This window comes from Oncorhynchus clarkii, chromosome 2 (assembly GCF_045791955.1).
Source record: "Oncorhynchus clarkii lewisi isolate Uvic-CL-2024 chromosome 2, UVic_Ocla_1.0, whole genome shotgun sequence".
Taxonomy (NCBI): Eukaryota; Metazoa; Chordata; class Actinopteri; order Salmoniformes; family Salmonidae; genus Oncorhynchus; species Oncorhynchus clarkii.
In genome coordinates this window covers 23,984,156-24,011,881 of record NC_092148.1, presented here as the reverse complement: position 1 = coordinate 24,011,881, position 27,726 = coordinate 23,984,156, and the positions used below count along the sequence as shown (strand labels likewise).

Sequence of the window (27,726 nt, the reverse complement as noted above, 5' to 3'; positions counted from 1 at the left end):
ATTAGTTGGTTGATTTGATAAGACAATACATCTGTTTCTTCACATTGTTTTTACACTGTTCTTTTATCCAATTTGATTGATATTTAACGTTAACATAGAAGCAACCACTGCTTTTCAGGGACGTGGCATAAAGATACTTAGCAAGGAACTTTGCTAGCGAGCAAACTACATCATCATGCAAATTATACCTACCAATGTTGAATTATTGCTGCGGCAATACATTCTTTAAGTATCATATCCTTTATCTAAACTTTTTTTATGTTGCTGTATTAGAGTTAAAGTTGGCTCAGTTGGTTAGTTGGTGAGCTACTGTAGCTAGCCATAGTGACTGTCCAAATCCTCCCGCTTCGAGAAATTGGCGCGTAGTTGGGTTTCACAAACCCATCAAATAATTATCGTGTGGTTACTTTTGTTAACAATAACCATGTAAGTTACTACCAGGGCTTCTGACATAACACTGGGACTACGCATAAAGTTGATCTTTATGCAATTTGTGGTAGATTTCTTTATGAAAATGACGGTACTCACAAGCTCAACCCATTTGGCATGCCATTTTACCGCCGGAAAAAACAGCCTTTTATTATCCAATCGTGTTTTGAACTTGTAAAGAAAGATAAGTATCTTTGCCATTTTAACAATGTTTTCGCCCTGTCTCCGTTTCAGTGGATCATTTTCGGTGGAACTCTGAAGCCTTCAATTGACAGAATGGCTAACGTTAGACGCAGGTATGGGATAAAGCCTTGTTATCAACAAGCATGATTGCAAGCTAGCTATAACATTGCTTATTTGTACATGTTTGTAACAATTGGTATGTTGACTGCTTTATGTCGCTAAAAATTCTGTCCTTTCAGTGGTCGCATCACATTGAAAGCAAGAGATGAGAACGCACCAGAAGAGAATGTCAAGATCAGACGAAAAAGAAAAACTGAGGTTTGTTCAATTAGCTAGCTGTGTTATTTTTAACTGTGAGTGTAGCGGTATTGTTTTTATTGGTTTGTCGTCAAATAAGAACTATACTCTTAGCTAACTGTATTGTCCACTTTTCAGCCATCCAAAAAGATGCCACCCGCAGTGAAGAAACAAAGCTATGAAATTCAGGTTGGTTGCTTGTTTATTCAATTCACTTTACCAAGTTGTGCCAGTGATTGATGACTGTAAATCATGTGGGAGAATTTAGGGGTGAACTATGGTCAAATTCGCATTGATGTCGAAGTAATTATTGATGAGACTTAACTAGTCGCGTTAACTGTGTCAGTGGGTTAGACTGCGCAATAGCCCCGCGTTTTGTCTGTCCCTTTCTCCTCTACCCGCCTAATCTAAATCACATCGCATTCTTTGTTTTGTATACACTATGGAACCTCTCATAAATACCCGTTTCTGTCGAAATCATTCTTTTCTATGTTAAGTTCATATGTATACTATAGCCATGAGCAGTTTGGTAGTTTTCACTGTGCTGGTAGCATGCTGTGACCTCTATTTGTAAATGAGGGCTCTGTTGGCTATATGGAATTATCACTTGGTACATGCATGCTTATTTATATCTGCATTTGCTGCTTATGTGACTGCTGATGAAGAGATTGAACTTGGTGCCTTTTCTCTCTAGAAACGGTGGTCAGAAGAAGGGGCAAGTCCATGTGTCCTCGTAGAAACGCCACACAAGGAGCTGGAGATGACAAGAGACCGGTCTGGCTTCAAGCAGTTCAGATTCAAGAACATCTTCATCAAGACCTCACCGCTGCCCTGCCTCAGGTACAGTGTGTGTTGAAGGGGCTTAGCCCAAATGCCCTTTACACCTCAATAGAGTGGAAATTGCTCCCCCTCTCATGCAGATGCCAAATGTCTTTGTTCCTAAGGTGTACCCCCAACGCTACTTAAGAAAACTCTGAATATGTAGTGTTTTAGTGGGACTCGACTCACGTTAGCCACTTGGCTAATGTGTGTCAATGCAACGCTTACATTAGTCAGGGTGGCAGTAGACCTGCAACTAGAGACACTTCAGCTACTCTGAACTTTTTGCGTTTTCTCCTGTTTGTTACTATTGATGACAGTGTTCAGTGTCTGCTGTTGGGCCCTCATAGTCCATGCGATTGCACACTGGATGTCCTGTTAAGACCGGTGTGTGTGTGTTTTCCCCTTGGCAGCTGGGCCAGCTCAGATGACGTGTGGATTAAGATGCTGAACAAGGAGCTGAAGTATGTCCATGACAAGGGCTTCCTACAGCAGCACCCCAAACTGAAGCCCAAGATGAGGGCCATTCTCCTGGACTGGCTTCTAGAGGTATGTGTGTCTCTGAAATTACTTGCTGTACTCTATACAATCTTGGGCCTACTTGTACCTGTTACTTGTACCCATCTATAAGCCTTGTTTACACCCGCGACTGGATTTGTAATGACTATATGCATGGGCCAAAGGTCTGATACTCCACCTCCATAGTTATTATCTCAGGGGTTCTACATCTCCAATACTTCTTTACTATAGTGCCCCAGGATTTGTACAGACCTGGCTGATGTCTAACCCATCCCTGTTTTGTCCTGTTGTAGGTGAGTGAGGTGTACACTCTGCATCGACAGACTGCTTATCTGGCTCAGGACTTCTTTGACCGCTTCATGCTGACACAGGATGATATGGAGAAGGACCGACTGCAGCTCATAGGCATCACAGCCCTCTTCATCGCGTCTAAGATGGAGGTAGGAGTAATGCCCTCCGTTTTCATGTTCTTCTGGATGGCGACCACTGCTTTAGTTTATACTGTCATAACAAAATGGCATTTGATGTATTTTTCTCAAGTCTAATCGTTCCCCCTCCTTATGCCCCTCAGGAAATCTACCCTCCAAAGCTCCATGAGTTTGCCTACGTTACTGACGGAGCCTGTGAGGAAGATGCGATCCTGGAGATGGAACTTGTCATGTTGAAGGTAAGAAGCCCCCTGTGCCCAACCCTGCACTGTACTAATTCAGTTGTCACACATTACTTAATGGCTTCTCTCCATCAGGCGCTGAACTGGAACCTGTGTCCAGAGACAGTGATCACATGGCTGAAGCTCTATGCTCAGGTGGAGTCCCTAAAGGATGGCGTCAACTTCCTGGTACCTCAGTTCTCTCAGGACACCTACATCCAGATCACACAGGTGAGTCCACAAGCCCCCCCCTCTGCAGGTTTTACTGTTCCTTCTGACACATGACTGTCGTGGAAGGTTTTTAGCTTCCCTACAGCTGTTTTAATGGTTGTCCTGGTCTCTTCATGTTACAGCTTTTAGACCTGGCCATTCTGGACATCAACTGTCTGGACTACCAGTATGGGATACTGGCTGCTGCTGCCTTCTGCCATTTTTTCTCATTTGACGTTGTCCACAAAGTATCAGGTAAGCATTGATTTGGCATCATGTACATAGGTTGGCCCCATTCTGGAAACCCACAGCCCTACCGTGTTATTACATAGTTACTAATGTCTGTTTCTGTGCAGGTCTGACGTGGGATAGTATTGCTCCCTGTGTCCGGTGGATGAGCCCCTTCATGCGCACGGTCAGCGCCTGTCCCAGAGCAGAGCTCAAGGACTTTAAGAAAGTGACGTCTGACGACAGACACAACATCCAGACCCACGTAGACTACCTGTCCATGCTGGTGAGGGCTCACACATTTCAGGGGCTGGAATGAGTACAATATTAAAAACAGAATGGCTACACTGTTGGCTGTTTAGAATATTTCTACCAGTGTTTAGGAGGAGCAAGTCGCTTCCACCCAGAAATGTATTGCAGCCATCTTGATGCATGGGCGGCCATTTTGTGCTACCAAGTAATGTTTTTCAAGTGAATGAATGGAACTGCTCATACAAATGTTTGTTGTTCTTAATGAAGTGTCTTGTCTGTTGCAGAGCGACGCTCACCAGAGGCAACCGGACAGCCAAGACAGTCTGTCGCCTGCTGCCATAGGAGGGATATTGACTCCACCAAAAAGCACAGAGAAACCAGCCAATCACTGAGCCCCAGGGTCTCCTCGTGTTGATCTTCTGGCCAACCCGATGAAGGGAGAATTCCCTAGACGTCACGCCTGACCAGTCGGAGGCCGGGAAACTTAACTTCGGAACCTCATCCTCACGTGACCAATCAAATTTGCCTTTTGGTAATAACTCACCTTTGTGTAGCATGTTAAGAGGAGTTATTTTACTTTATATACCAAGCTGGATATCAGAGTATATATGCAGTACAACCATGGAAATTAGCTCATGGTTACTATATTGACTTATTTAGTCAAATGATTGCAACAAAGACCCTGTTCTCATAATCTTAATCCCCAGAATTAGAATTTTACATGGAGATAATTTGAGTTGACTCAGGTCTTTCTCCATAGGAAACATGTCTGCTGCTCCCTCTTTTACTTGAAGCTGAACATCTCAATACATGGGATGTTTTGATAGCTAAAAAGCGAATATTTTATTTGGTACATAATACACAGTTGAGTTGCTCAACTCAGTCTCTTAACATTGTGGTATCGTATGTATTTAGTGCTGTTTAGTCTAAATCTGGGTACTCCTGGGAAAGCTCAGCCGTACAATAACACCGAAAGAAGTATTGATGTTTGCTGTGGTTACGTTTGAACATTTGAGCCGTTTTGAAAGGGTAGTGCAGGGTTAACTGTTTTCTATACCATATTGAGCACCATTTTTGAACGTATGTATTCTCTCCACTGTGAACGCCTCATTTCCATGTGCCTGCCTGGTGCATTCTCCTGCCACAACACATTCCTGGAACACTTGACTTCAGTAGTTTGATTTAGGCCTCTTGGACACATGTCATTTTAAACTTGTATTTATTTGTTCATTTAAGCCTTACAATGCTTTTATCTCCATATATACATTATTCATAGGGCTATGAATTCAGTTCTTTAACAATGCCAAAGGAAGGCAACCTATTTAAGTCACGGGATGTATGTTATTTATGATTTTGACATCTGTTATTGGGGGGGGGGGTATAATGCAGTTACATATGAAATGTTATGTTGCGTAGTTTTGCGCTAGCCTGTCCGTGGTGCCGTAGTTGAACTAGTATGGTGCTGTAAAGACTTGAGAACCCAGAGGCTCCAGTGGAGGGCTCTAACACCCAGTCTGTCCAGCAAACCTGTGACTGTCAACTGAACCCTTCAGTGTTGTGCAGATGCCTGCCGAGGCAGCGGTATACAAAGAACCATGTTTAAAACTGTAAATACTCATGTGTATATGTTATGTACATAAACTGAATGTTCTGTTTTCTAATGGGAACATGACATGTATTGAATAAATGGAAATAATACATTTTGCCTGCTTTTATGGTTGACTTTGGAATGGCAGCATTTGCCTAGTAGTTTTTCGACCATGGTTTGTTAAATTCTTGTGAATTGGAGAGGGCATGCCATTTAGAACAGGTCTAACCTGGATGCATCAAGCCACAAGATCTGTATACAATACTACCTATTACATGGACATAATAGTCTGGAGGAGTCCTGCATATCTGTGACATGCTGAGGGGAGATGGAAAGTGAAGGGAGAAATGGGACGAACATCGCCTGGCCTCAGTGCGGTGTGAGCCTCACGCCTCCGCTTCCTCCGACAAGAAAAAAGTACCTTTTTCACAGAATGGTGGGGTGTTATAAAGATGAGGCCTACACTTTTAACATGTGCTTTGCATTACTACAGTATCCTTCTTAGGCCTTGAGTATTGTCTTGGGCCTGGCATTTTAGTTCATGTTTACACATGCTGTGGGAGTATCTTCTGAGGGGGAGGAGAAAGCTTCACTCTCGAATGACAGCCGGCGTGGAGAAGAAGCCTTTACCATGACTCAGACGGAGTCACAATGACATGCTCAACATTCTAAGTAATCACTCAGGTATTGAAGGGTGTTATGTTGAAACCAGAGGGACAACACTAATCTTATGAATTTAAGGTTAGATAAGGTGGGTCAAAACAGCTGTAAGAGACTGTCGGTAATATGTGATTGTGTTAAAGGTCCAATGCAGCCATTATCTCAATATCAAGTAATTTCAGGGTAACAATTAACTTATTGTGATTGTTTTCAATTCAGATGGTCAAAAAGAAACTTAGATTCTTAGCAAACAATTTCTCAAGCAACAATTATGCTAGGACTGTCGGAGTGGTCTGAGTGGGGAAAACTGAAAACTAGCTGTTATTGGCAGAGGTTTTGAACTCTTTCTTTTTGGTCTATTAACTTATCCACTGCCTCGTGATGTCACCAGGCAGGGCAAAACTCCTTCCCACCAAAACAGGCTGAAATGTCAGTCCGTATTTTCGAACACTAAAAGGGAATTGTAATTTTCACAATTGCACAGTATTATTCCAACCTCATAGTGTGGAAATATACTGTACTCTATATTAAACACAGGTAAATTATGTTTTTGACTGCACTGGGCCTTTAAGAAAATTGCCCAAGTCCTATCTCTAGTCCCTCTAATGTCCCCCACCCTGAAAGGACTGAACAGTGACTGATCCCTGGTCAGTCAGCTCCGCTTGGGGGTCTGTGTGTGATGATGCATGTCTCTCCATGAGGCCAGTGTGTGTGTGTTTGAGGGGGTAGTCTAGGAGGCAGACAGTGGGATAGCAAGGCAGGCATGGGCTGCTCTCTCTCCCCCCTCCCCCTTCCCAAGTCTCGGTTATTGTGTTGTTATTGAGAGGTTATTGTGTTGGCCTGGGAACGCATAGCCCCCACCTCTACATGCCAGCGTTATCATAACCCCCCCACCCATCCCTCTTAAACCAACCCTGACAAAGAGACCCTCTCCCCCCACCCCTAACTCAACTGCATAATGAGTCCTTCATTTTTATGACAAGTTTTTTTCATTTTTCAACTTATCGTACGTACAATGTGCTACCTTCTCCACGTACAAATAGCCCATATTATCTATGACACATCTACAGTAGAAATATTTGTTTAAATCCTTGAGAGAAACTATAACAATATCGTTTGACCAAATACATTATTTTTCATGTATTTCGTGTAAAGATCTGAAACTCACCACCAGAGGGCAGTATGTCCCTATGTTAAGAATAATCATGGCCGTATTTCTCATCCCCTGTTGTTGAACCTTCTCTCATATAGTGCTATGTCCTGATAAAGCCTGGGCCATGGTTCATTAACGGTGTCCATATAATAGAGATGGAGTTACAGCCATCCATACATTGGACAAATAAAGTTACAAAACCCATTGCAATGCCTTGAAGAAAAGTAATTTTTATTAAAAGTAATATACAAAAGGAATATCTGACGTTAGGTTGCTATAAAACGTAGATATGTACATTATATATACACATAATAACATGGGGGCAAGGACCTCGAGTCCTGAATACAGTAAGTAGGGACGCTGGGCTGCGAGGAGTGAAGCCTTACTGGGTTTGTGAGTTCTGGAGTCCATGTGTGTCCTGATCAAAATCACTGAACGGCTGCAACCACATTTATCCATTGTATCTATCATTTTAGGTTAATATATGCAAATATAGCAACTGCAGTTAAGTTATATGGGGAAAAAAATGTAAGGATGCAGTCGATAATTGGACCAAACACCAGCGTACAAAAGGCACCCCCAGTAATTTGAAATGTGGAGACAATGTGGAGACAATAGCCAGAAGGGATTTTATCAGTGTGTTTGTTAGTGAGGTGTTCCTGGTTCTCACTTTGTCCCCACTGTGCATCACAGTAACTCTACAGCCATGGAAAAAAAAAAAAAAAAACATTTTTTTTTTTTTTTTTTTTTGATATTTGTTTATACAGCTATACTAGACTTATCAAGAACAAAATCGTAAAGTGAAGACATTTTGGAGAGCTAGTTTTGTGGAGTTTCTGTCTACCTACGGCAACAAAAATAGAACCATTTCAATCAGATCAATTATAAAATAATTGTCGGCAATGGAGTTTCTGTGATTGTACTGTTTGACTTTTCTTTGACAACTCACAACTATTCCTCCCCAGCCAACCCCTCCCTGTATGTCCTGTCTCCTTCAGCACAAAACATTCATCAGACGTTGTCAGGACACTGTGGGGTCATCCTGCCCTCCTGTTTCCAAGACGATAGGACAGGAAGTTTCAGACATGATTGGCATCACACAACACCACCTCTGAACCAACATAGAGCTAGAAACAGAAGAAAGGAGCACGTCCTTGTAAGACACATCAACACAGTGCACCACGAGGGCTGGGTTCATCATGTCTATATTGGAGTATAAAAATATTTCCTATCTGAAACCCATCACTATATTCTATAATACACATCATTGATGCCAAGTGAGGGTTTCTCACCGGGCATATTCAACAATGCTTTTACCATTCTCAGCATTTTAAGGTTTGTACTTATTTTTTGGCAAATGGATTCTGCAATCAAGACTGAGAATCATCCACTAGTGCAATTAGACCGTGATTGAAAGGGAAAGTCTTTGACAATAGTCTAGAGGCTCTAGAATCTCTTGCATATGAGAATGTATAACTTACACATATCAAGGAACAAGCAACACGATTGACAGCTTTCTTCATCTAATCCATTTTTCCTTTAGTTATATAAGGTTCCTCCTAGAGATCCTATCTACCTCCTGCTGAACTGAAGAAGGGGAACTCCCCCTGTGTAGGACAAAAATGCTGTTCATATATATTGTCACAGGATAGAATGTCATAAAGGAACAAATCAGAGCTTCTCCGTTTGCCCGTTTCCCTGGCATGACTGTCTTTATCCAATAGGATGTCTGAAACAAAAACGTTATAATACAAAATAAATGGGTACCGGTAACATATACATTTGACATACTAAGTTCAAAGTCCTTATAATATAGAAGAACAACATTGTCCCTGTTGGTTCAACATCATTTCAGAGCAAAAATAAATACAGTTTCAACACATCACCGAGAGAAATAAAACAGAATAAATTATTTAATCTCACTAAGACTTGTAATCCCTCTTCCACCACATAAAGCTTCAGCAAACCTGTCAACATGAAGAAAAAAATAACAGGAGCCAATTTTCTGTGTGCTTTGTTTCCCTTACTACCAACCAGCATTGACACACCAGACACAATCACTAGCAGGTACTAAGTCAGTCAATGTTGCAGTGTATGATGGGTTGTGTTTTATGAGTACCCTAAAAAGGGTGTGGCAGGTTGTCCTGACTATGGCTTTTCTGACTCTGGCTGTAACACAAAGCGTCCCTGTATGTCAGCGCCAGCGCCGGCCGCTCGTACATTTCACTTAGAGCCTCAAACTTGTCCCCCCAGTGGGATAGCCGGTCAGAGCTGAAGGCTGCTCCCTCCTCTTCCTCTGCTTTATCGTGGGAGATAGCAGAACCCAGCGAGCTGAGGCTACCGACCGGAGACCCGGCGCCCTCGATGCTCCAGACGTGATAGCTGTCCGGCGGGAACTCCTGACTGTCGTTGTCGGCCTCCCAGATAATGCGCGCCACATAGCTCTTGAAGTCCATGGGGCAGTGGCCCACGGAGATAGCATGAGCATCATTACTATCATTAGTATAGCTAGCATTGCTAGCGTGGTGATGATGGCGGTGGTGGTGGTGGGGGATGTGGAGGTAGGGGGTCCCTGAGCTGCAGGCTGAGCCAGCGGGGTGCACCTCCTCCTGGGAGCCCTGGGAGGACTTGATGAGAGGGGCGGTGGTGCAGGATGAGGACTGGGACAGGCTGGAACACAGGGGCCTCTTCAGCTCTGTGATGTCATAGGCATTCTGGAGGGATGAAATGGCATCAAATTAAAAACATACGTATGAACAATAAGTAAATGATGCCATCTAGTGGTCAATTTAGAAATCAATCTCAATGAACAGCGACGTAGGTCATTTCGCTGTGCTGCAATGTCTGACCTGTGTGTGTGTGTGTGTGTGTGTGTGTGTGTGTGTGTGTGTGTACCTGGTCCTGCTCTCCTCCTCCCTCCTCGTTGTAGTTGAGGATGTTCTCTCTGATGTCCTCCCAGCTCTGGTGTTCTGCAGGGAGGTGGTACACGCCCCTCTTCTGGAACTTACTACGACTGCCCTTCTGGTTCCACACTGTCACAGCTACCAGCACAGCTACAGGACACAGAGAAAGGAAACAGTTCAGTCATTAGAGTGGATGGAAGAGATGGAGAGATAACACTACTGTACTCTACATGCATCTGAGTGTGGAAGGGAAAGAGATGAATCAAAACCTATCCTTTTCACGTTCACCTCTTGTCTTCTGTCGGCCATCTACCGTCCCTCAGGCAATCCTACACTCTCTTTTCCCCTCTCCCTTCATGCCATCTCTCTCAACTTCCCCTTACTCTCCCTGCAAGTCTAACCATCACTGATTTTTAGACATTCACCACTGTAGCTACTTCACCCTTTTCCTCATCTCGCTTGACATTTCTAGTTTTAGCACTCAGATGTTTATGTTCGCCTTCTCCACTTCTCATCCCCCTCTCCTTTCCCTGGCATGGGGCTATGATCTCGCTGCGTCGTGTATCAGGGCCGTCAGCGTTGACAGAGGGGTCCTCGGGGGCACTGCTAGTCTGACATCACAGAGCCGTACCCGTCAGAGGCTCATACAAACCTCGCTACCTGTCACGTGTCACTGTCATTGAACAGGCCCTCTAGTCTCTAGTCTATTTCCCCTGCTCTCCCTTCTACATACATCTAACTACACATCTATCTATATGGTGTTTATCAATGCTGCTAATGGACAGCATTATAATGGCTACTCTATTGATGTCTTTAAGCACGCTTAATGTTCCGTAAAAACAGCTCACTATACGAAGGGTAAAAGGTCATGTGAAGAGAGGGTTTTAGTCGCCCATATTTACCGAAGAAGACGAGCAGACACATGCTGATGACCAGGATGGAGCCCGGGCTGAGGGCGGCCATACGGTGGGCTTTCATCTGGCCCACCTCACAACGCTGACCTCTGAACCCCTCGGGGCAACGGCACTGCCAGCTGTCAGGGGTCAGGGCGTGGCAGGTGCCCCTGTTACGGCAGGCCGAGGGTCCACAGGGGGAGGGCACACAGCGGTGGTGGCCTGATGTCTCGTCTGTCACCGTCACCTGGCCACCTGGACACCTGGGAGAGGGCGGAGAACAGGTTTGTTCTTTTAACTATGTCTGTGTGTCCTTAGCATGTGTAAGATTGTGTGTGTGTGTGTGAGATAGTGCTTGTATGTGTTTAAATGTGTATGTAGTCAGCCTCACACACCTGCACTGGTGTTTCCTCCACAGGTCCACACAGTAGAGGGGGCTGCGGCAGGGCTTGGCACTGCAGGCGTCTGAGTGACAACCTGAAGTCACCCCCCTCCGCTCCAACACCGTGCTGAACTCGGTACTCTGACCATCCAGAAGGAGGGAGTGGTCGTTCAGCCTCACATCCCGCAGGCAGCCTGCGAAAGAGAAAGGGAGACTTAATGACAGAGCAATACTAATAGGATAAAATATCATCAGAGATGATTGTTTTCTGTGATTGCTACATCTAAGAAATGTATTTGCCTTGGTAAAGTAAAATAGAGGGACAAAAGGGAAAGATTGTGTAAAAAATATGGAACAAAATGACAGAAAGATCAGCCACTCCTTGACATGGACCTGTGGCTTTTTGACCCAGCCAAAGATACACACACTGAGAGCTAGAAGGCAGACACAAGGAGAGAGGAGACCATTACAGTGGAGAGGAGGGGAGGAGTAGAGACAGGATGAGGTGACATGATGAGAAGAGAGGATGAAAGGAGACAGGAAAACAGGAGAATAGATTGAGACAAAGAGGAGACAGAGGAGAAAGAAGAGAAAACCAGCAGAGAAAACATGGAAAGGACAGAAGAGGAGACTGTCTTACCCTGGAAGTCAGCAGATTGTCCCGGGGTGGGTCCATTCCCCAGCAGCACACTGGAGGGGTGCACCACAATCTCCCGCCTGTTCCCCATCCAGGCCCTGGCCTCCCGCGAGCCACCGCCCTGCTCCAGGCGCAGCGTGAAGAGGTTGTCATGACGATGCAAGCTGGCGAGGACCCACTGGCCCCCGTCGACCCGCTGGCTGGCCAGGCGAAGGGAGTGGGCACCGTCACCCAGGTTGGCACGCACCGACAGGTGGCTGTCTACGATCTGAGAGAGTGGAGAGAGGACGTCAGCAAATGTAGCCACTTTTCACTTTCCAATTGACTAAATTGGGTCCTGTGAGGGATGTGACAGCAGGGCGCTGACCTCCAGGATGATGTACTCGTTGGCACCGTGGGACGTCATGGAGAGCAGGGTGCCAGAGGAGGAGCGCGTGCGGAGCAGGAGCTGGATGTGTGTACGACGGGGGCTACCTCCCCCCCTCAGCTGGTAGCGTAGCATACTGTCCCTGGCGAAGGACCACTCTGGTAGAGCTACAGGGGAGAGAGGCGATATGGTTAATAATTTCTCACACACATTCACACACCAAAATACTGCTGTGAAGAAGAACCAGTCCACCAGCAAAGTCACCTACCTTTGTCACACTTGTGCCCGCTGTACCCGGGGTGACAGTCACAGCTGAAGGAGCCCCACTCGCCCAGGCAGGTCCCGTGGACGCCACAGGAGGGTCCACTTGCTGTCACACACACCCCGTCTGTCAGGCCACAGCCTGGGGAACTATCCAAGCTCTCCCCCGGAATTCCCAGGTCATATACCTCCAGAGAGAGATGTAGTGAATACATTATAGGTTAAATATCAGCTTAGAGAAACAGAAAGAGAGCCCTCAGAGTCAGTTATCAACATTTGAGCTCAATGGATGCTGTTGCTGTCCTGTGATCCTCTCCTTTCCCACCCCATGTCAAATAGGGCTTTATATGGTCAACTTCTTGAGCCAAAATGGCTACTACTGTTGCTGTACATAATCAACTGTCTGATCCAAAATGGTCATCACTCATGCTGTCCTGCTGTGCTCCTCTCCCCTAATTATTCATGTCAAACAGGACTGTATATGGTCAACTGTCAACCATTTGAGTCAAAATGGCCACCACTTCAGTCCCATTTTCCCTCCCTTCAATATTTCCCAGCAGTGACGCAAAACCACACAAGCTAATCTGCTTTCAGGAATAGTTTATGGAGGAGATGTTCTTTTAATTTATGTCTTATTTGGACTTTGAAATCGTTTTTTTGTCCTCATTTCATAAGCTGTGCTCAAACGACCGTCTGTCCAACTCTCTCAGCCAGTGCCAACAGAAGACACACACAAAGAGGTTGACACGCGCGCGGGCGCGTGCACACACACACACACACACACACACACACACACGCTGCAGAGAGAAGTCGCAAAAGAGACAGAGAAGCTAACACTCTCCCAACTGGAAGACACATACACTGCCTCTCAAAACACTCTAGGAAAAACCCACTCACATAAACAAATGAATATTGACAACCCCATAGAGTAAACAGACTTAAAGAAAGCATCTCTTCTTCCCAGGTATATTAATACAGCTGCCAGTCTCCGCCTCCTCTGAGCTCTGTTCATAAACCTGTCACTATCAGTCTGATGGATAGACAGCTCTGTCACTCTGATGGGGAGCATGAAAACACTGTGACAGTGAGGAAAGGATAGAACTACTAGAGAAGTTTGAAATAAAAGGTGGTGGAGGAAGAGGAGGAGGTGTGACTTTAATGCAGAGGGAGAGAAAGAAAGAACGAAAGAAAGAGAAAGCAAGGGAGGGGGGGGGAAGAGAGAGGTTAGGGTAGAGAGGTTACCTTGCTATCGACCTCCAGGTTCCTGAGGCAGCCAGTGAAAGCTTTGTAGCGTCTGTGTGTGGAGGTCTCCTTCACCCCACCCAGCTGGAGAGGCTGGTTCACATTCAGGAACCTGGGAGATGGGGAGGAGAGGGAGAGAAGAGTAAGAAGAATAACAGTCAGTAACCAGGTTTCCATCCAACCTTTTTATGCAAGCAAAGACCATGTTGGATCAGAAATGTCATGACAGGCCTGACAGAAACATAATCTTTTTCGGGAAACTTTCCAAATGTCGACAAAACAAAATACGCTACGCTATCTTTTTGTGTTGGTAAAATTAATTATGCGAGAAATATCGAAATATTGATATAATAACCATTATATGGAAGTAAACTTGGAGTCACACGATGACATGTTGTGTAGTCCTCCCACTACGACTCGTCGGGAAAGCATGTCATTTATTAGGCTACAGATGAAATAGGATATGATGAACTTCACAGGGTGATTAAAGCGCACATTGATGAGCTTGATGCTCCTTTCCAATAAATATTGAGGGTCTTATTCTGGTGACATGATAATCGATGCTTGGCGGCTGTTTAACAAATAAAAAGAATGTCTCTTTTGTCCATAATAATAACCTCATCATGTCGGCTACATGTGCGCTCTAGTGAACATCTTTCAGACAGCGCTATTGGCTAGAGAGCATGTGCCAATACCAGAGTGGGCACACTCGCTACATAACAACAAAAAACATTTTGCGAGAAAACCATCAGTATAGTTTAAAATACGATTGAAACCCATTTAACTTGTATTTTTGTATTTGGGAAAATTGGGGACATTTTTGGGAATTTGACCGCAAAAGGTATCTTTATGTGCAATACGTCATCACAGACTTTTATCTGCAACAGGTCAGTTTGATGGAAACATCTCTGGTGAGAAAATACACATCGTTTTTATTTAGCTGATTTTACAATATTCACATGAAAATCTGTCGCCAATTGGATGGGAACCCAGCTAGTGTTAGCTTGTGCATAACATGGTTTGTCTGTAGTGGTCTTCAGTGGTCTGTAGTAGTCTAGTGGTCTACAGTTGTCTCCTCTTACCTCAGGTTGCCAGGGGTCTCTCCAGAAGCCTTGCAGCCAGACTGATCTGTCTCCAGCACCTCCACCACTAGACCCTCCACCTCATTCACCACTGCCCCCGAACACTGGTCTAGGATCAGTTGAACTGCCTGGATTAAACACATCATATAGTACCACCGTCATGTTCACAGTCAGGTCCTAGCTCAGTTCATAATGTAAGCATCCCAATGAGGATTCCCCCATCGGCTATTCCCCAATCCCCAACCATTCCCTCCTCCAACCCCTCTGGGAATATGCCTGGACCTTTCCGTCACTGACGATGTCCAGGCGGTGCCATCGGCGGTCCGTGACTGTGGATCTCGCTGGGAGCTGCAACGTCAGTGTTCCCGATCCATGGCTGATGCTGAGGGTCGGAACGCCATTCCTCAATTCTGGAAGAGAGACAGGAAACAGGGATGAGGAGACATAATCACTTCGAAGCTTGAGATCACATGACAGTGGAAACACATTCTGACTCTGCATCAATCAATCTAGTCATTTTCACAAACATATTCTTGGAAACAAGCCAATCGAGCCACCAAGCGCTTGAAACTGTCTGACTCACCAATATACAGAGTTACATTGATAAGCCACCTTAATGTTGGAACAACAGTATGCGTGTGAAAGTGTGTATGACTACATGGTGTGTGACCTGACCAACCTCTGTGTTCTACACTGCTACTCAGTTGAGCAGAACCAGTGAAAAATGCTTCACCGCAATCAATTCAGCAGCCATGTTCGATTTGCTATCCACAGAGCGGGGGAACTTGGAGCAGGCTCGATAATTACATAAATTAATGCGACTGGGCTACCAAACAGATTATGTAAGGCCTTTCTAAAGGCCAAACTGGACTAATCTTTTAAGGACATATAGGACCTCTGGGATGTGACATTAGGATTAGGGGGGGACATGACTTGACATTAAAGCCACATGGCTTATAGGGACCTGAATATGACGCAGGCTTATGAGGATATGAGTGTCACCTCCACTAGAGGTTTGATCAAGAGTGCTGGTTGCCAGTCGATCCCCATATTGCTTTACCTATCCATATCCAGACACATTGAAAGTAGGAAGTAGGAGTAAGTGGGATGGACTATGGTGTGGTTGTTTCTGTTCAGGGCCTACAAGTCTGTTCTTACCCAGAGCAATGTAGTCCTCCTGCTCTCCGACCTGGGCGGGGCCTAGAGGGCCGTTGTAGAGCAGCAGCCCATTGGCTGACTCGGTTATGAACTCCAATGAGATGTGGCTTTGAAAGCAAGGCCTGATGGGAGGGAACCAGGCATAACCCTGGCCGCGGAAGGAGTGCTTGGTCTGCTGACACTCAGGCCCGTCAAACATGAGTGGACACTTGCACCTGAACGGCAGGGGAGAAACATTGTGAATGTGTTATTTCTAACAGCTAATGCTAACTAGTGAGAGCTCGGCCGTCATACCTGTATCCCAGCTCGCTGTCCTGACAGGTGCCTCCGTTGAGGCAGGGGTTGCGGGGGTAAGAGGAGCAGGCCTGGTGCAGGCTCTCTCTGGCCCTGCAGCCGCAGCGTGCCTCAGAGGAGGCGGAGACAGACACCAGGGAGGTGTTTCCGGAGCTGAGGGCGGTGGGGGTGAGGCTGAAGGTGACGTCGCTGCTGCAGCCGCCCGACTGACTGCAGTCTGTGTAGGGACACTCGTCTATACCCACCTGGGAGATAGACACACCCAGTGCTGCTTCCAACTGAGAGAGGAGGGGGGAGAGAAAGAGAGAGTCAGTCTACTGCCTGTCAGTGAAATCAAATTGGTTTGAATCAGTCTTCATATCAGTCTTTCATAGTCTTCATTTACAGTCAGGTGATGTCTCTGGATGAATTTGTTCTGACTCAATCTGTCTCCAATGGCTTAAAGGCAACTCACCAGTTCCATTCAACCTTAACAGGCAGCAGTAAAACTGTCAGTGACACACATCCAGTGTATAAACAACTGCTTCTGGGCAGCGCAACACCCACTACAAAACAGCTTAGGATTTATGGACGAGTGAGGACTTTATAAAGACTCAGACGTTCTCCCCTGTCATCCCTCTTTTTCTCTCCATTCATCCATCCCTCTCTCCCTTTCTGTTCCCCCGGCACAAGCTTGGGTCACCAGATGCTATCTCATGCCTTAAATGGACATGAAAAATGTACACACACTTGAGTAGTGTGCCGCTGTGCGTGTGTGATTAAGTGTGTGTGAGAGTTTAAATGTGTGTGTGTGTGATGAAATATGTATGTTGTTGAGCATGGTGTCAGTGTGTCAGTGTGTCAGTGTGTGTGTGTGTGTGTGTGTGTGTGTGTGTGTGTGTGTGTGTGTGTGTGTGTGTGTGTGTGTTTAAGTGTGTGTGAGATTTTAAATATGAGTTTATTTTTAGTAGTGCATCACTGTGTGTGAGATAGTGTGAATGATTGTAACGTTGTCTAGTGTGAAGCTTTATGCGTATTCAGACTCTTATATGAGACACTTAGTGTGTATCCCATCTTCACCTTAGCTTTATGCGTATTCAGACTCTTATATGAGACACTTAGTGTGTATCCCATCTTCACCTTAGCTTTATGCGTATTCAGACTCTTATATGAGACACTTAGTGTGTATCCCATCTTCACCTTAGCTTTATGTGCCATCACATTGCCGTGGAGTTTCTCGGCCTTGTAGTACGGCGAACCGTGGGCGGCGAACCACACGTTGACCTCGCGCTCACCCTGGCGGTTGCCATTGGCGACAGAGAAGATGTGGACGTTGTCCCGGTTGGTCTGGAGAAGCTCGGAGAGGAGACGACCCAGGCGGGAGAAAGAACTCTCCTGACCCGGTGCACTACTGAAGAACTGTTCCACTGTGATGTCTGCGCAACATGATGGGAGGGTTGAATGGTCAGTACACTCAGTTCATCATTTTGTAGTTCAACACACTACAAAGTGGAATGCCCCTTGCAAAGCACTCCCCTGCCCAATGTTTTACAGGTAACGATTGTACAGATCAGTCAGATGTTTGTAAATGCTCAGCTGGGGCCTGGGGGTGATGTGAACCACGACCTTAGGGAACTATTAGATACAAGAAATCCTGCCACACAGCACTCAAGCATGTATGTCATCACACATGGAAACATTATGACAGCATTAGCTCCTTATGGTCTGTGGTCAGTGACCATGATAAAGAGTGAAAAGTGACGATATTGGCTGATAAACTAGGTGGCAAAACTCACTGGACAGGCGCAAAGAGCCAGCGTTCTGGACCGCCTCCTCATCCAGCTCCATGACAACGACCTCCGCAGTGGAGGTCACGTCGGGCCAGGTCTTGTCGGAGACACGCACCTCGAGGCTGTAGGAACCCACCGGTACAGGGGCCCCCTCTCTGATAATCAACTGGCCTGAGTTGTGGTTCAGACTGAACAACCCGCTGAGAGAGGGAGGAGGGAGGAGGAGATGGAGGGAGAGAGCAAGATAGAGGGAGAGAGAAATGGAAGAAGATCGAGAGAAATTGGGGTAGGGGGCATAGAAGTAAAAGAGAGGGAAGGGGGAGAACAGAGAGTAAGAGAGATCAGCAGTAAGTCCCCCCGGTGTTCATCCATGCAGGACTATGCCTGGCCTCCCTCCATGCTCACCATCGCATATTAAAACACTGAACTGTCCAGGGAGACAGCCACATGCATTATAGATGGGTTCACTATCAGTATCAATGCAACCCCCTCTACCCTACCTCTCCTGCACTCTACCAACACCCCTCCCTCCTCCCACCTAGCCCCCTGTTAACTCTATTACCCTATTCCCTGAATACCCAGTTCAGTGTTCACTCTATCAAAAACCTATTCCCCCTGAACCTGCTCCCACAGCCTCTTGGGTTCCTTCTATGTCTCTCTGTCTACTCCCCATAGACACATTCTCACTACACTAACCCCACCACCCCTGCCTAAGCCCCATGTTAATACTGCAGAACTTTCTATCCTATCCTGCTCCTAAAGTCTACTTCTCACTTCTGTAACTTTTCTTACTCACATGTCATTGTTCCCTCTATTACAGTGACTCTTCTCCTTCCCAGCTATCTACTCATATCTTCAATCCCCTTCCATCTATCATCCCTCTATTTACTTGGCCCCTGTCCACTCTGGTCCTTATCACTGGCTCAGATCATGACAAGGGAATGATGATGGTTCTGCTGTGACTATCTCCATCTACCTCACTCACTCCACACCTCTCAAGTTAGAGGTCAATGCCAAGGAGTTAATCTGATGTCTTTCAAAATGTCTCTGTTTTTGAAGCTTCCGTCTCTACTGAAAATGGGAGGGGGGGGGGGCAGTACAGAAAGAAGCAGTACAGTATGTAAGTTCTGTTCTATAGAGCCTTTGTACAACTGGAGCAACAAACAAATGTTTGCAGATACACCTAGCTTTACCACATGACCACGTTATTGTTTTAGCATCACATCATTTGATGGCACACCAAGGTAAGTACCCTCACACACTGGCCCGCGATCAAAAGAGATTTGAAAAGGTGCCATGGCTCTCTCTTACGTAACAGTAAAAGCTGGTTATGCATGGCCCGTGACCTTCAGAAGTCAGGCCAAATGAGGTAATTATCTGAGCCATAAGAAAATTAAACCGGCTGGCCCAATCGAAGAGGTGCTGAGCTGTGGGGAGATGCGTGTTATGTCATCCCTCCCCGGGACATCATGTTAATGTAATACATTAATGAATCCCTGTTTGCAGAGCTAGCCGGGGCAAACGTGCAACACAGCACTTTGGAGACAGAAAACAAATAGGCTTCAAATCATCATCTACACGGATGGATGGTAGGTATAATGAAATGATCCATATAGTTTGGTCCTTTGAGACGCATTGGGATCTGCTGACTGGGGATTCAACATGGTAATGGCTCTTTCTTGCTCACTTTCTCTCTCTGTTGTTCCTTGTCATCTTTTCGTGTGCTTACTAGCTCTTCCGATTACAGGTGTCTCATTAGAGGGAGAGGTGCCAGCAGCGTAATCAGCTTCTTTTCAGTGCACAGCAAACATTGCGCACCCATCAAACAAAACCAGAGCGTCGTGCCTCGCTTCACTGGGAATTTTCAATACAATTCTTTATGAAGTATTAATAATGGTGCTCCTGACAATTCATCTCTCCCTTTCCCTCTCCATTTCCCTCTCGCTTTCCCGCTCTCTCTTCCAATCTATTTCTACTTTCTCTGTTTCTCTTAAACGGCCTGTTTCTCCTTCCCCTAAAATGTATCTTTCTCTCCTTTTACATTCTGTCTCTCTCTCTCTCTCTCTCTTTCAATCCCACACTTTCCTCCCCTCTTATTGTGCACTCTTTTGTCTTATTCTCTTTTCCTCTCAAGTGGCCGGGCTTCATTCCAACTTTAGTGAGGAGATCAAAGTACCTGGGGGGTTTGCCTTGGAATCTGTAAACCTTTTCGCTCCAGTCGTCAAGGTCAGGAGATTGAACCTGTCCAAGCACTGTTGTGGGGAGAACACCTACGGGGGGAAACTCAGAATTAGGTGCGGGAAGACAACCCTTCCCTGTGGTATACCTAAAGCTCTCAGAGTGAGGGAGAAAAAGAAAGAAAGGGAGAAGAGGAGGAGGGGAGGAAGAGGGGCGGAGGAGGGAAGATAAGTTGGAGAGCGTCGCCTCGTTGGCACATATGGACACGGTTTTGAAAACACAGCAGGGGAAGTGCACACATTAGCATGTTAGCTCCCGTTTTCCCTCCAAAAAGCTAAATGGAGTGCTGTAATCCCCTTAGGCGTGAAATAAAATAAAACATGTAATGGCTCCTGTTTATATGCCTATCAAACCTGGGACTTAAGCTTAAGTAAATTGTTTGCTTCATGGCATGTTTGGAGATACATGATGAATTCTTATTAGAAGGTTAATGTACTTTCATCTGGCAAAACCCATATAGAGAATCTACTAAAAATACATGACAGAAAAGCAGAGTTTTTCCAGCAGTTACAGCAAGCTGACAGATGGCATGAAATACTAAATAAGTGATGTTGGGCTTCAAGAGTCCGTAAGCATTCAACTGTGACAAGTAGTGTTGTAACAACATCTGCAGACCACTGGAGAAACATACCATGGTAGCTGTACACGAAGAAGTTGGTGTGGCCCGGAGAGTGGGGGTGGTCATTCCTGTCGCCGATGACAACCGTCAATGTGCTGGTTGAGCTCATTGGGGGAGACCCGCTGTCAATCATGAGAATGGGAAGGCGGTACTCCTTCTGGTGTTCACGGTCAAAGGTTCGCAGGGTACTCAGTGCAGCGCTACCGTTGCGCAGGTCAGTCAGGTTGAAGCTGGTAGCATCGGAGGTTAACATCAGGAGACAGATGGAAAACGGTCCACCATTGGGTGAGGAGTCGCGGTCGGCTGCATGGAGAAGCAGGGATGTATCGTTTATTCTCACCGCCTGGGGGGCAGCCATGTTTTCCCACACAATGGGCTTGTAGGGCACCTCAAACTCTGGCCCGTTGTCATTGACGTCCAGTACGGTAACCATAACGATGGCGGTGCCGGTGAGTGGCGGGCTGCCCGTGTCGGTGGCCAGGACCATGAGTCTGTGCTGGGATACCATTTCCCGGTCCAGAGAGTCAGCCACTACCACCCAGCCTGACTGGTCCACCAGGAACTGCCCGTTGGGGTCAGACTCTTTGGCAATGCTGTAGGAGAAGCGGCCATTTAGTCCTGAGTCCAGATCGGCAGCGGTAACTTGAGCCACAATGGTGCCAACAGACACGTCCTCAGACATGGCAGGAGCCTCATAGAACTGTGGGAAGAAGACGGGTGCGTGGTCGTTGGAATCCTCCACCTGAACCAGGCAGTATGCCAGGCTGAAGAAGTCTGCGTCTTCCGCCTTCACAGTCAAGTTGAACGTTCTCTCGTGGGGCTTTTCAAAGTCCATCTTCTTCTTCAGCCGCACCACACCACGCCGGTTCGCCTTGTCCGTCTCCACAAAGAACTTCCTGTCCTCGTCGCCTCCGACGATGCTGAAAGTGACCACTGCGTTCTCACCCTGGTCGCCATCGCTGGCGGAAACCGCCAGAACCTCGCTGTTCACCTCTAGGTCCTCCGCCACCTATTAATATTGATAACAAATTACATTAAAATATTGATAACAAAATACTCAAACATATTACAGTGCAACAGTATTGGGGTGAACAGGTGTGTTTTGAGCAGGTGAACAAACCTGGGCATTGTAGACCCTCTGGGTGAAGACTGGTGGATGGTCATTGACATCTGATACCATGATAGTAGCCGTTCCAGTCCCAGACAAGCCCCCACCATCCCTGGCCTCAACCACAACCAGATAGCGGTCCTCCGCCTCACGGTCCAGAGACCGTAGAACTGTGCTGATGGTTCCAGTTGAAGGGTTGATGGAGAACAGATTGAGGTTGATCTCGTTGCGAACGTTTTGTACGATGCGGTAGGTCAGTATGGCGTTCTTCCCGGCCTTGGGGTCATCTAAATCCGTGGCCCTTATCTCCATCACTGAGGTGTCGGCGGGAGAGTTCTCAGGCACGTGGCCAACAAAGCAGCCTGAAGAGTCCGGCGCCGGGCATGGGAAGACTGGTGCGTTGTCGTTGATGTCATGAACTTCCAAAAGGACGTCAGCAAAGCCAGTGAGTCCCGCCCCTCCCTCATCGGTGGCCAGAACCAGGAAACGCCAGGCCGGGCGCTCCTCACGGTCCAGACGGCGTTGGGCGTAGATGCGGCCCGTACTCTCATCGATGGTGAACTCACTGCCGGCTCCCTGGCCGTGGAGTGAGTAGCGCAGGGCGCTCTGGTCTGCCTCCTGGTCTGGGTCGGTGGCTGAAACCTACAAACAGGAAACCCCCAAAAACCTAGCATTAGACAGTAGGGCCGGATAGAATCTGCTATGAATTTTTCTTTTCAATTTCTTTTTTTAACCATTTCTGTTGATTTACGGATATTCTGCCTCTTCAGATTCCATCTGGCCCCAAAAATAGGACATGAAAAGAGAATTGATTGCAGTAGCCAATATACAGTCTGTTGCCTTGCAACAAAAATAAGACCATTTTCCTGGTTTTCCTCTATGGATAATTAGCCTGCCTTCATGTTATCTCTGTGTGAAGGACAAGCTCAGACACTTCCCCCCACATCTATCACCAGAACGCACAATGCAATTAAAAGTTAATAGATGCCAGCAAAAGAAGAAATACACTTTTTATTTCTCTCTTCCCCTCTCACCGGAGGGTTTGTTTACAAAAGCCTTTGAAGTTTACATTTTTTTCTCTCCATTTCCTGACAATGCAATGAGAAGACAATATCGAGACACGGTGCGGCGTATGACAGCCAAGGCCAGGTAAATACTCATTTCAAATTGGATTTCCAATCTTTTTTCTTTCGGCAGGATTGTATTCATATACAGAGCGAAGGAACTTCGGGGAAGGGATGGCTGCCTGCCACACACTGGAAACTATTAAGTGCATTAGAGGGGAACCGAGTGCACATCAAATCAATTCCACCTCCAGGAAAGCAGCCCTGGGTTGAATACTGTGACACATGCCTCTCTCTCTAGGATTACTTCTATGCCCTCATGAATCGTACTCCTTTTTAATCTGATTTACCTTGGCGACATGCACAAACAGTTTTACTGGGAATAGGTGTGACGAAACTAGGCTGGGTACACAATGAACGCCTAAGAAAAAGCAGGAGGCTCCACAACTATTTATCGTGGGCAAACTGTGGGTGCTCATGTTGAGTACTATTAGGTATCAACACTTTAGGATAGGAGTATAACATTGGAGCCTATTTGATTTCACACAATGCCCACATGTGCTATGAGTTACCGTATATATTATGCTACTTGAGAGGTGAAGCCAAAGCCACATTTCCATCAATGGGTGGACAATGTCACTGCATTCACTTCCATTCTATTAAATGTTTTAATACTGCATGTATAAAACAGAACTTCCACACAGCAAGTTTAGCTTTATCAAAAAAGGCTTTCAAATATCAGTTGTCCTACCCTGCTATTGTCGTTGTTACAAAGGGACTATGTATGAATGGCCTCTGACCTCCAGCTAAAGACAGGAGGCTCTGTAAGTTAATGAAACAACCTAATGGTGTAATGCACTGTTTATGTGGCTGTTATAAGAGGCAAACCAGTACGTAGGGACTAGAGCAGGGATCATCAACTAGATTCAGACGCGGGACAATTTTCTTCTTGAGTGGATGGTCGGGGGCCGGTACATAATTACAAATCATTTTTAGACCGGAAATTTACTGAAGAAGCCCAAACAGATACACTTTTTGACTAAAACATAATAATTTCAAACCTTGCTTACATTTGTATACGGGTGTATCTCTAGTATGTGTCGGAATACTTGCGAACAGAGTTCCAAAATTAAAATCACTTGGAGCTGATTTCCTGGTGTTGAAAATAAAGTATAAAAAAATAGTTTTGCTCAGAAAACCTGGGGAACCAAATAAAACCACCTGTGGACCAAATTCGGCCCATGCGCCGCCAGTTGGGGAACCATGGCCTATAGTATGTATGACATCTGACCTCCAGCACGAAGACGGGCAGCTCAGTCAGCTCCTCTGTGACAGCGGCGTGGTACTCTGTCTGGCCGAAGACGGGCGCCTCATCGTTGCGGTTCACCACATGGACCACCACTAGGCTCTCATTCTCCCATTTCCCGTCGGAGGCCACCAGTCTCAGCTCGTAGCGTTGCTCCATCTCGTAGTCTAAATGCTGGGCCACAAAGATGGTGCCCACCTCTGGCTCCACGTCAAAGGTGCCCATGGTGTTGCCAGAGGTGATCTGGTAGCGGAGCTTGGCATTGGCACCTGGACAAGGAAATATGGCTGTTTCAAGGTTGCTTTTATTGGTTAGACAAGGTAGAACTAGTAGTCCATGTTAAAGGAGGAGAAATGAGGACATAGTTACAGGCAGTATGCTGTGGTATGTGTGTGCTCACTCTCACACACAAGCCTACAGGCTGACAATCTGCACACGTACAAACACGTGCCGCACAAAAACAAAAAGACTACCTCACACTTCCAACAGCCCTCAACACAAAAGAACAACCCCCACAATACCCTCTCTGAGTCACACAGTGCCATCCGGCTATCAAATATTTTGGAGGAAAACATCAGTTTCCCTCACAGTGGGCCTCATTAGACAGAATACAGAAGGCAGTGAGGGCTGGTCTCACCCACCCCCACCTCAACTTTGTCTCAGGCACCACCGGTTCTCCTACCCCCTTCATGTCCTCAGTGTGTTCTGTTAAAAATACACAGGTGCACCCAACAAATGTACATAGAGTACCAGTCAAAAGTTTGGACTACCTACTCATTCAAGGGTTTTTCTTTATTTTTACTATTTTCTACATTGTAGAATAATAGTGAATACCTCAAAACTATGAAATAACAAATATGGAATCATGTAGTAACCAAAAAAGTGTTAAACAAATCAAAATATATTTTAGATTTTAGATTCTTCTTGATAACAGCTTTGCACACTCTTGGAATTCTCTCAACAAGCTTCACCTGGAATGCTTTTTCTCCTTGAAGGAGTTCCCACATATGCTGAGCACTTGTTGGCTGTATTTCCTTCACTCTGCGGTCCAACTCATCCCAAACCATCTCAATTGGGTTGAGGTCATGTGATTGTGGAGGCCAGCTCATCTGATGCAGCACTCCATCACTCTCCTTCTTGGTCAAATAGCCCTTACACAGCCTGGAGGTGTGTTGTGTCATTGACCTGCTGAAAAACAAGTGATAGTCCCACTAACCCACTATCCGCAAACCAGATGGGATGGTGTATCACTGTAGAATGATGTGGTAACCATGCTGTTTAAGAGTGCTTTGAATTGTAAATAAATCACAGACAGTGTCACCAGCAAATCACCCCCACACCATCACCCCTCCTCCTCCATGCTTCATGGTGGGAACGACACGTGCGGAGATCATCAGTACACCTACACTACGTCAGACCAAAGGACAGATTTCAACCGGTTTAATGTCCATTGCTCGTGTTTCTGGGCCCAAGCAAGTCTCTTCTTCTTTAGTAGTGGTTTCTTTGCAGCAATTCTTTGCAAGCATGAAAGCCTGATTCACGCAGTCTCCTCTGAACAGTTGATGTTGAGATGTGTCTGTTACTTGAACTCTGTGAAGCATTTATTTGGGCTGCAATCTGAGGTGCAGTTATTCTAATGAATGTATCCTCTGCAGCAGAGGTAACTCTGGGTCTTCCTTTCCTGTGGCGGTCCTCATGAGACACCGTTTCATCATCGCACTTCATGGTGTTTGTCACTGCACTTGAAGAAACTTTAAAAGTTCTTGAAATTTTCCAGATTGACTGACCTTCCTGTCTTAAAGTAATGATGGACTGTCATTTCTCTTTCCTTATTTGAGCTGGACTTGGTCTTTTACCAAATAGGGCTATCTTCTGTATACCACCCCTACCTTGTCACAACACAAATGATTGGCTCAAATGCATTAAGAAAGAAAGTCGACAAAATAACTTTTAACAAGGCACACCTGTTAATTGAAATGCATTCCAGGTGACTACCTCATGAAGCTGGTTGAGAGAATGCCAAGAGTGTGCAAAGCTGTCATCAAGGCAAAGGGGGGCTGCTTTGAAGAATCTCAAATCTCAAATATATTTGCTTAACACTTTTTTGGTTACTACACAATTCCACATGTGTTATTATCATAGTTTTGATATATTCACTATTATTTTACTATGCAGAAAATAGTAAAAATAAAGAAAAATCCTTGAATGAGTAGGTGTGTCCAAACTTTTGACTTGTACAGCACATATTTGTGAATACTCTCACACATGCATGCACACATCTTTCTAATTTCTAATTTCTCCCTTTTATCCTCCCCTGTTATCTTATCTCCTCTCCTCTTCACTCTCTCATTCCTCCTTTCTAACCTCATCCACTCTACCACTGTCAACCCTAATCAGATACCCCATCAGAAGCGGAGAGGAGAGGGCTAGGTCGGGATGGCGTTCCCGGTCTGGGAAATGGGAATAATGAGATGGGATCAAAGGAGTTTGAATCCTGACTGCTGGTGTCTGTCATGTTAAAGTGCTGGGTGCTCCATTGTGGAGCTCCACAGTGGGACCTTCATACTAGTCCTTATTAAGCTATGTAAGAGCTGAATAAGGACGTGGTTGAGGTTCTACAGTAGTGAGTCTGATGAGTAGAGATGTATGAAAAGGACTGTCAAGAACGCAGATGTGCACAAGGCTGGATGACTTACACTAAACATGACACATTCCATTCCATAAACAATCTCCATTTCATATTGTACTAGTTCCTGCACCAGCTTCCCACCCCCACGCTCAAACATATGCGCATAAACACAAACACAAAATGTTTCTCTCTCTCCGTCTCTCTCTCTTTCTCTCTCTCACAGACACACACATACCCACACTCCCTGTCTGTCTGCATCTGGCTCGGGCCCTGTTTACCAGCACGGAGGAGATTTTAGGAGACAAACACCATCTGTGTGAGACATGTCGGGCCTTCATTACGACATGTCATGCTCCTATCGGGAGTGTGTGTGTGTGTGTGGAGGGGGCTTAAGTGCGCTGGCCGTCAAAGCTTCTGAGCACGATCTGCCGTGACACTCGCCAAAAGGGTGTGTGTGTGTGTGTGTGTGTGTTGAGTGAGTGAGTAAGTGTGTGAGTGTGTGTTGGGTGGCGGGGAGTAGCTCCTGTACTTTTGCCTCTGGCCGCCTCCCTAATGATCGGTCTGGCCATATGGTTAACCCCCCCTCCCTTAAGTAACACTGGTGAGGGGGACAACTGTGCACATCAGGGGGGTGGAGGGGGGCTCAAGGGTTAAGTGATTTCATCCTAAGCAAAGCAGGAGCTCCACTGAAGGCCCCAAAACTCTGATTAAGGTCACTATAGCATATCCCCCCCACACCATGTATTGGACCCCATCCACTACCCCAATCTGCTTACCATTAAGCTAG

The 27,726-nt window shown here is 46.0% G+C and overlaps 2 protein-coding genes across 2 annotated transcripts in view; one reads left to right on the top strand and one right to left on the bottom strand.

The window, feature by feature from the left end:
• Positions 1–669: 669 nt before the first annotated feature.
• On the top strand, positions 670–5,286 carry LOC139364698 (G1/S-specific cyclin-E2-like). Its single transcript, XM_071101676.1, has 11 exons — positions 670–725; positions 852–930; positions 1,048–1,098; positions 1,604–1,749; positions 2,142–2,277; positions 2,541–2,687; positions 2,819–2,914; positions 2,993–3,127; positions 3,250–3,361; positions 3,463–3,620; positions 3,871–5,286. The coding sequence occupies exons 1-11, from the start codon at positions 706–708 to the stop codon at positions 3,976–3,978; spliced, it is 1,188 nt and encodes a 395-aa protein (XP_070957777.1). The 5' UTR covers positions 670–705; the 3' UTR covers positions 3,979–5,286.
• A 1,911-nt stretch (positions 5,287–7,197) lies between these two features.
• LOC139364676 (neural-cadherin-like) overlaps positions 7,198–27,726 on the bottom strand; it is a 119,622-nt gene continuing 99,093 nt past the window's right edge. Inside the window, exons 17-34 of the mRNA XM_071101617.1 lie at positions 24,296–24,579; positions 21,953–22,582; positions 20,845–21,841; positions 20,152–20,245; positions 17,982–18,175; positions 17,386–17,621; positions 16,207–16,484; positions 15,913–16,127; positions 15,037–15,164; positions 14,755–14,882; positions 13,673–13,784; positions 12,438–12,618; positions 12,170–12,336; positions 11,806–12,070; positions 11,179–11,359; positions 10,793–11,046; positions 9,883–10,040; positions 7,198–9,701 (exon numbers count right to left, since the gene is read on the bottom strand). Coding sequence (XP_070957718.1) covers positions 9,108–9,701; positions 9,883–10,040; positions 10,793–11,046; positions 11,179–11,359; positions 11,806–12,070; positions 12,170–12,336; positions 12,438–12,618; positions 13,673–13,784; positions 14,755–14,882; positions 15,037–15,164; positions 15,913–16,127; positions 16,207–16,484; positions 17,386–17,621; positions 17,982–18,175; positions 20,152–20,245; positions 20,845–21,841; positions 21,953–22,582; positions 24,296–24,579 — 5,096 coding nt within the window. The 3' untranslated portion in view covers positions 7,198–9,107. The remainder of the gene's footprint in view (positions 9,702–9,882; positions 10,041–10,792; positions 11,047–11,178; positions 11,360–11,805; positions 12,071–12,169; positions 12,337–12,437; positions 12,619–13,672; positions 13,785–14,754; positions 14,883–15,036; positions 15,165–15,912; positions 16,128–16,206; positions 16,485–17,385; positions 17,622–17,981; positions 18,176–20,151; positions 20,246–20,844; positions 21,842–21,952; positions 22,583–24,295; positions 24,580–27,726) is intronic.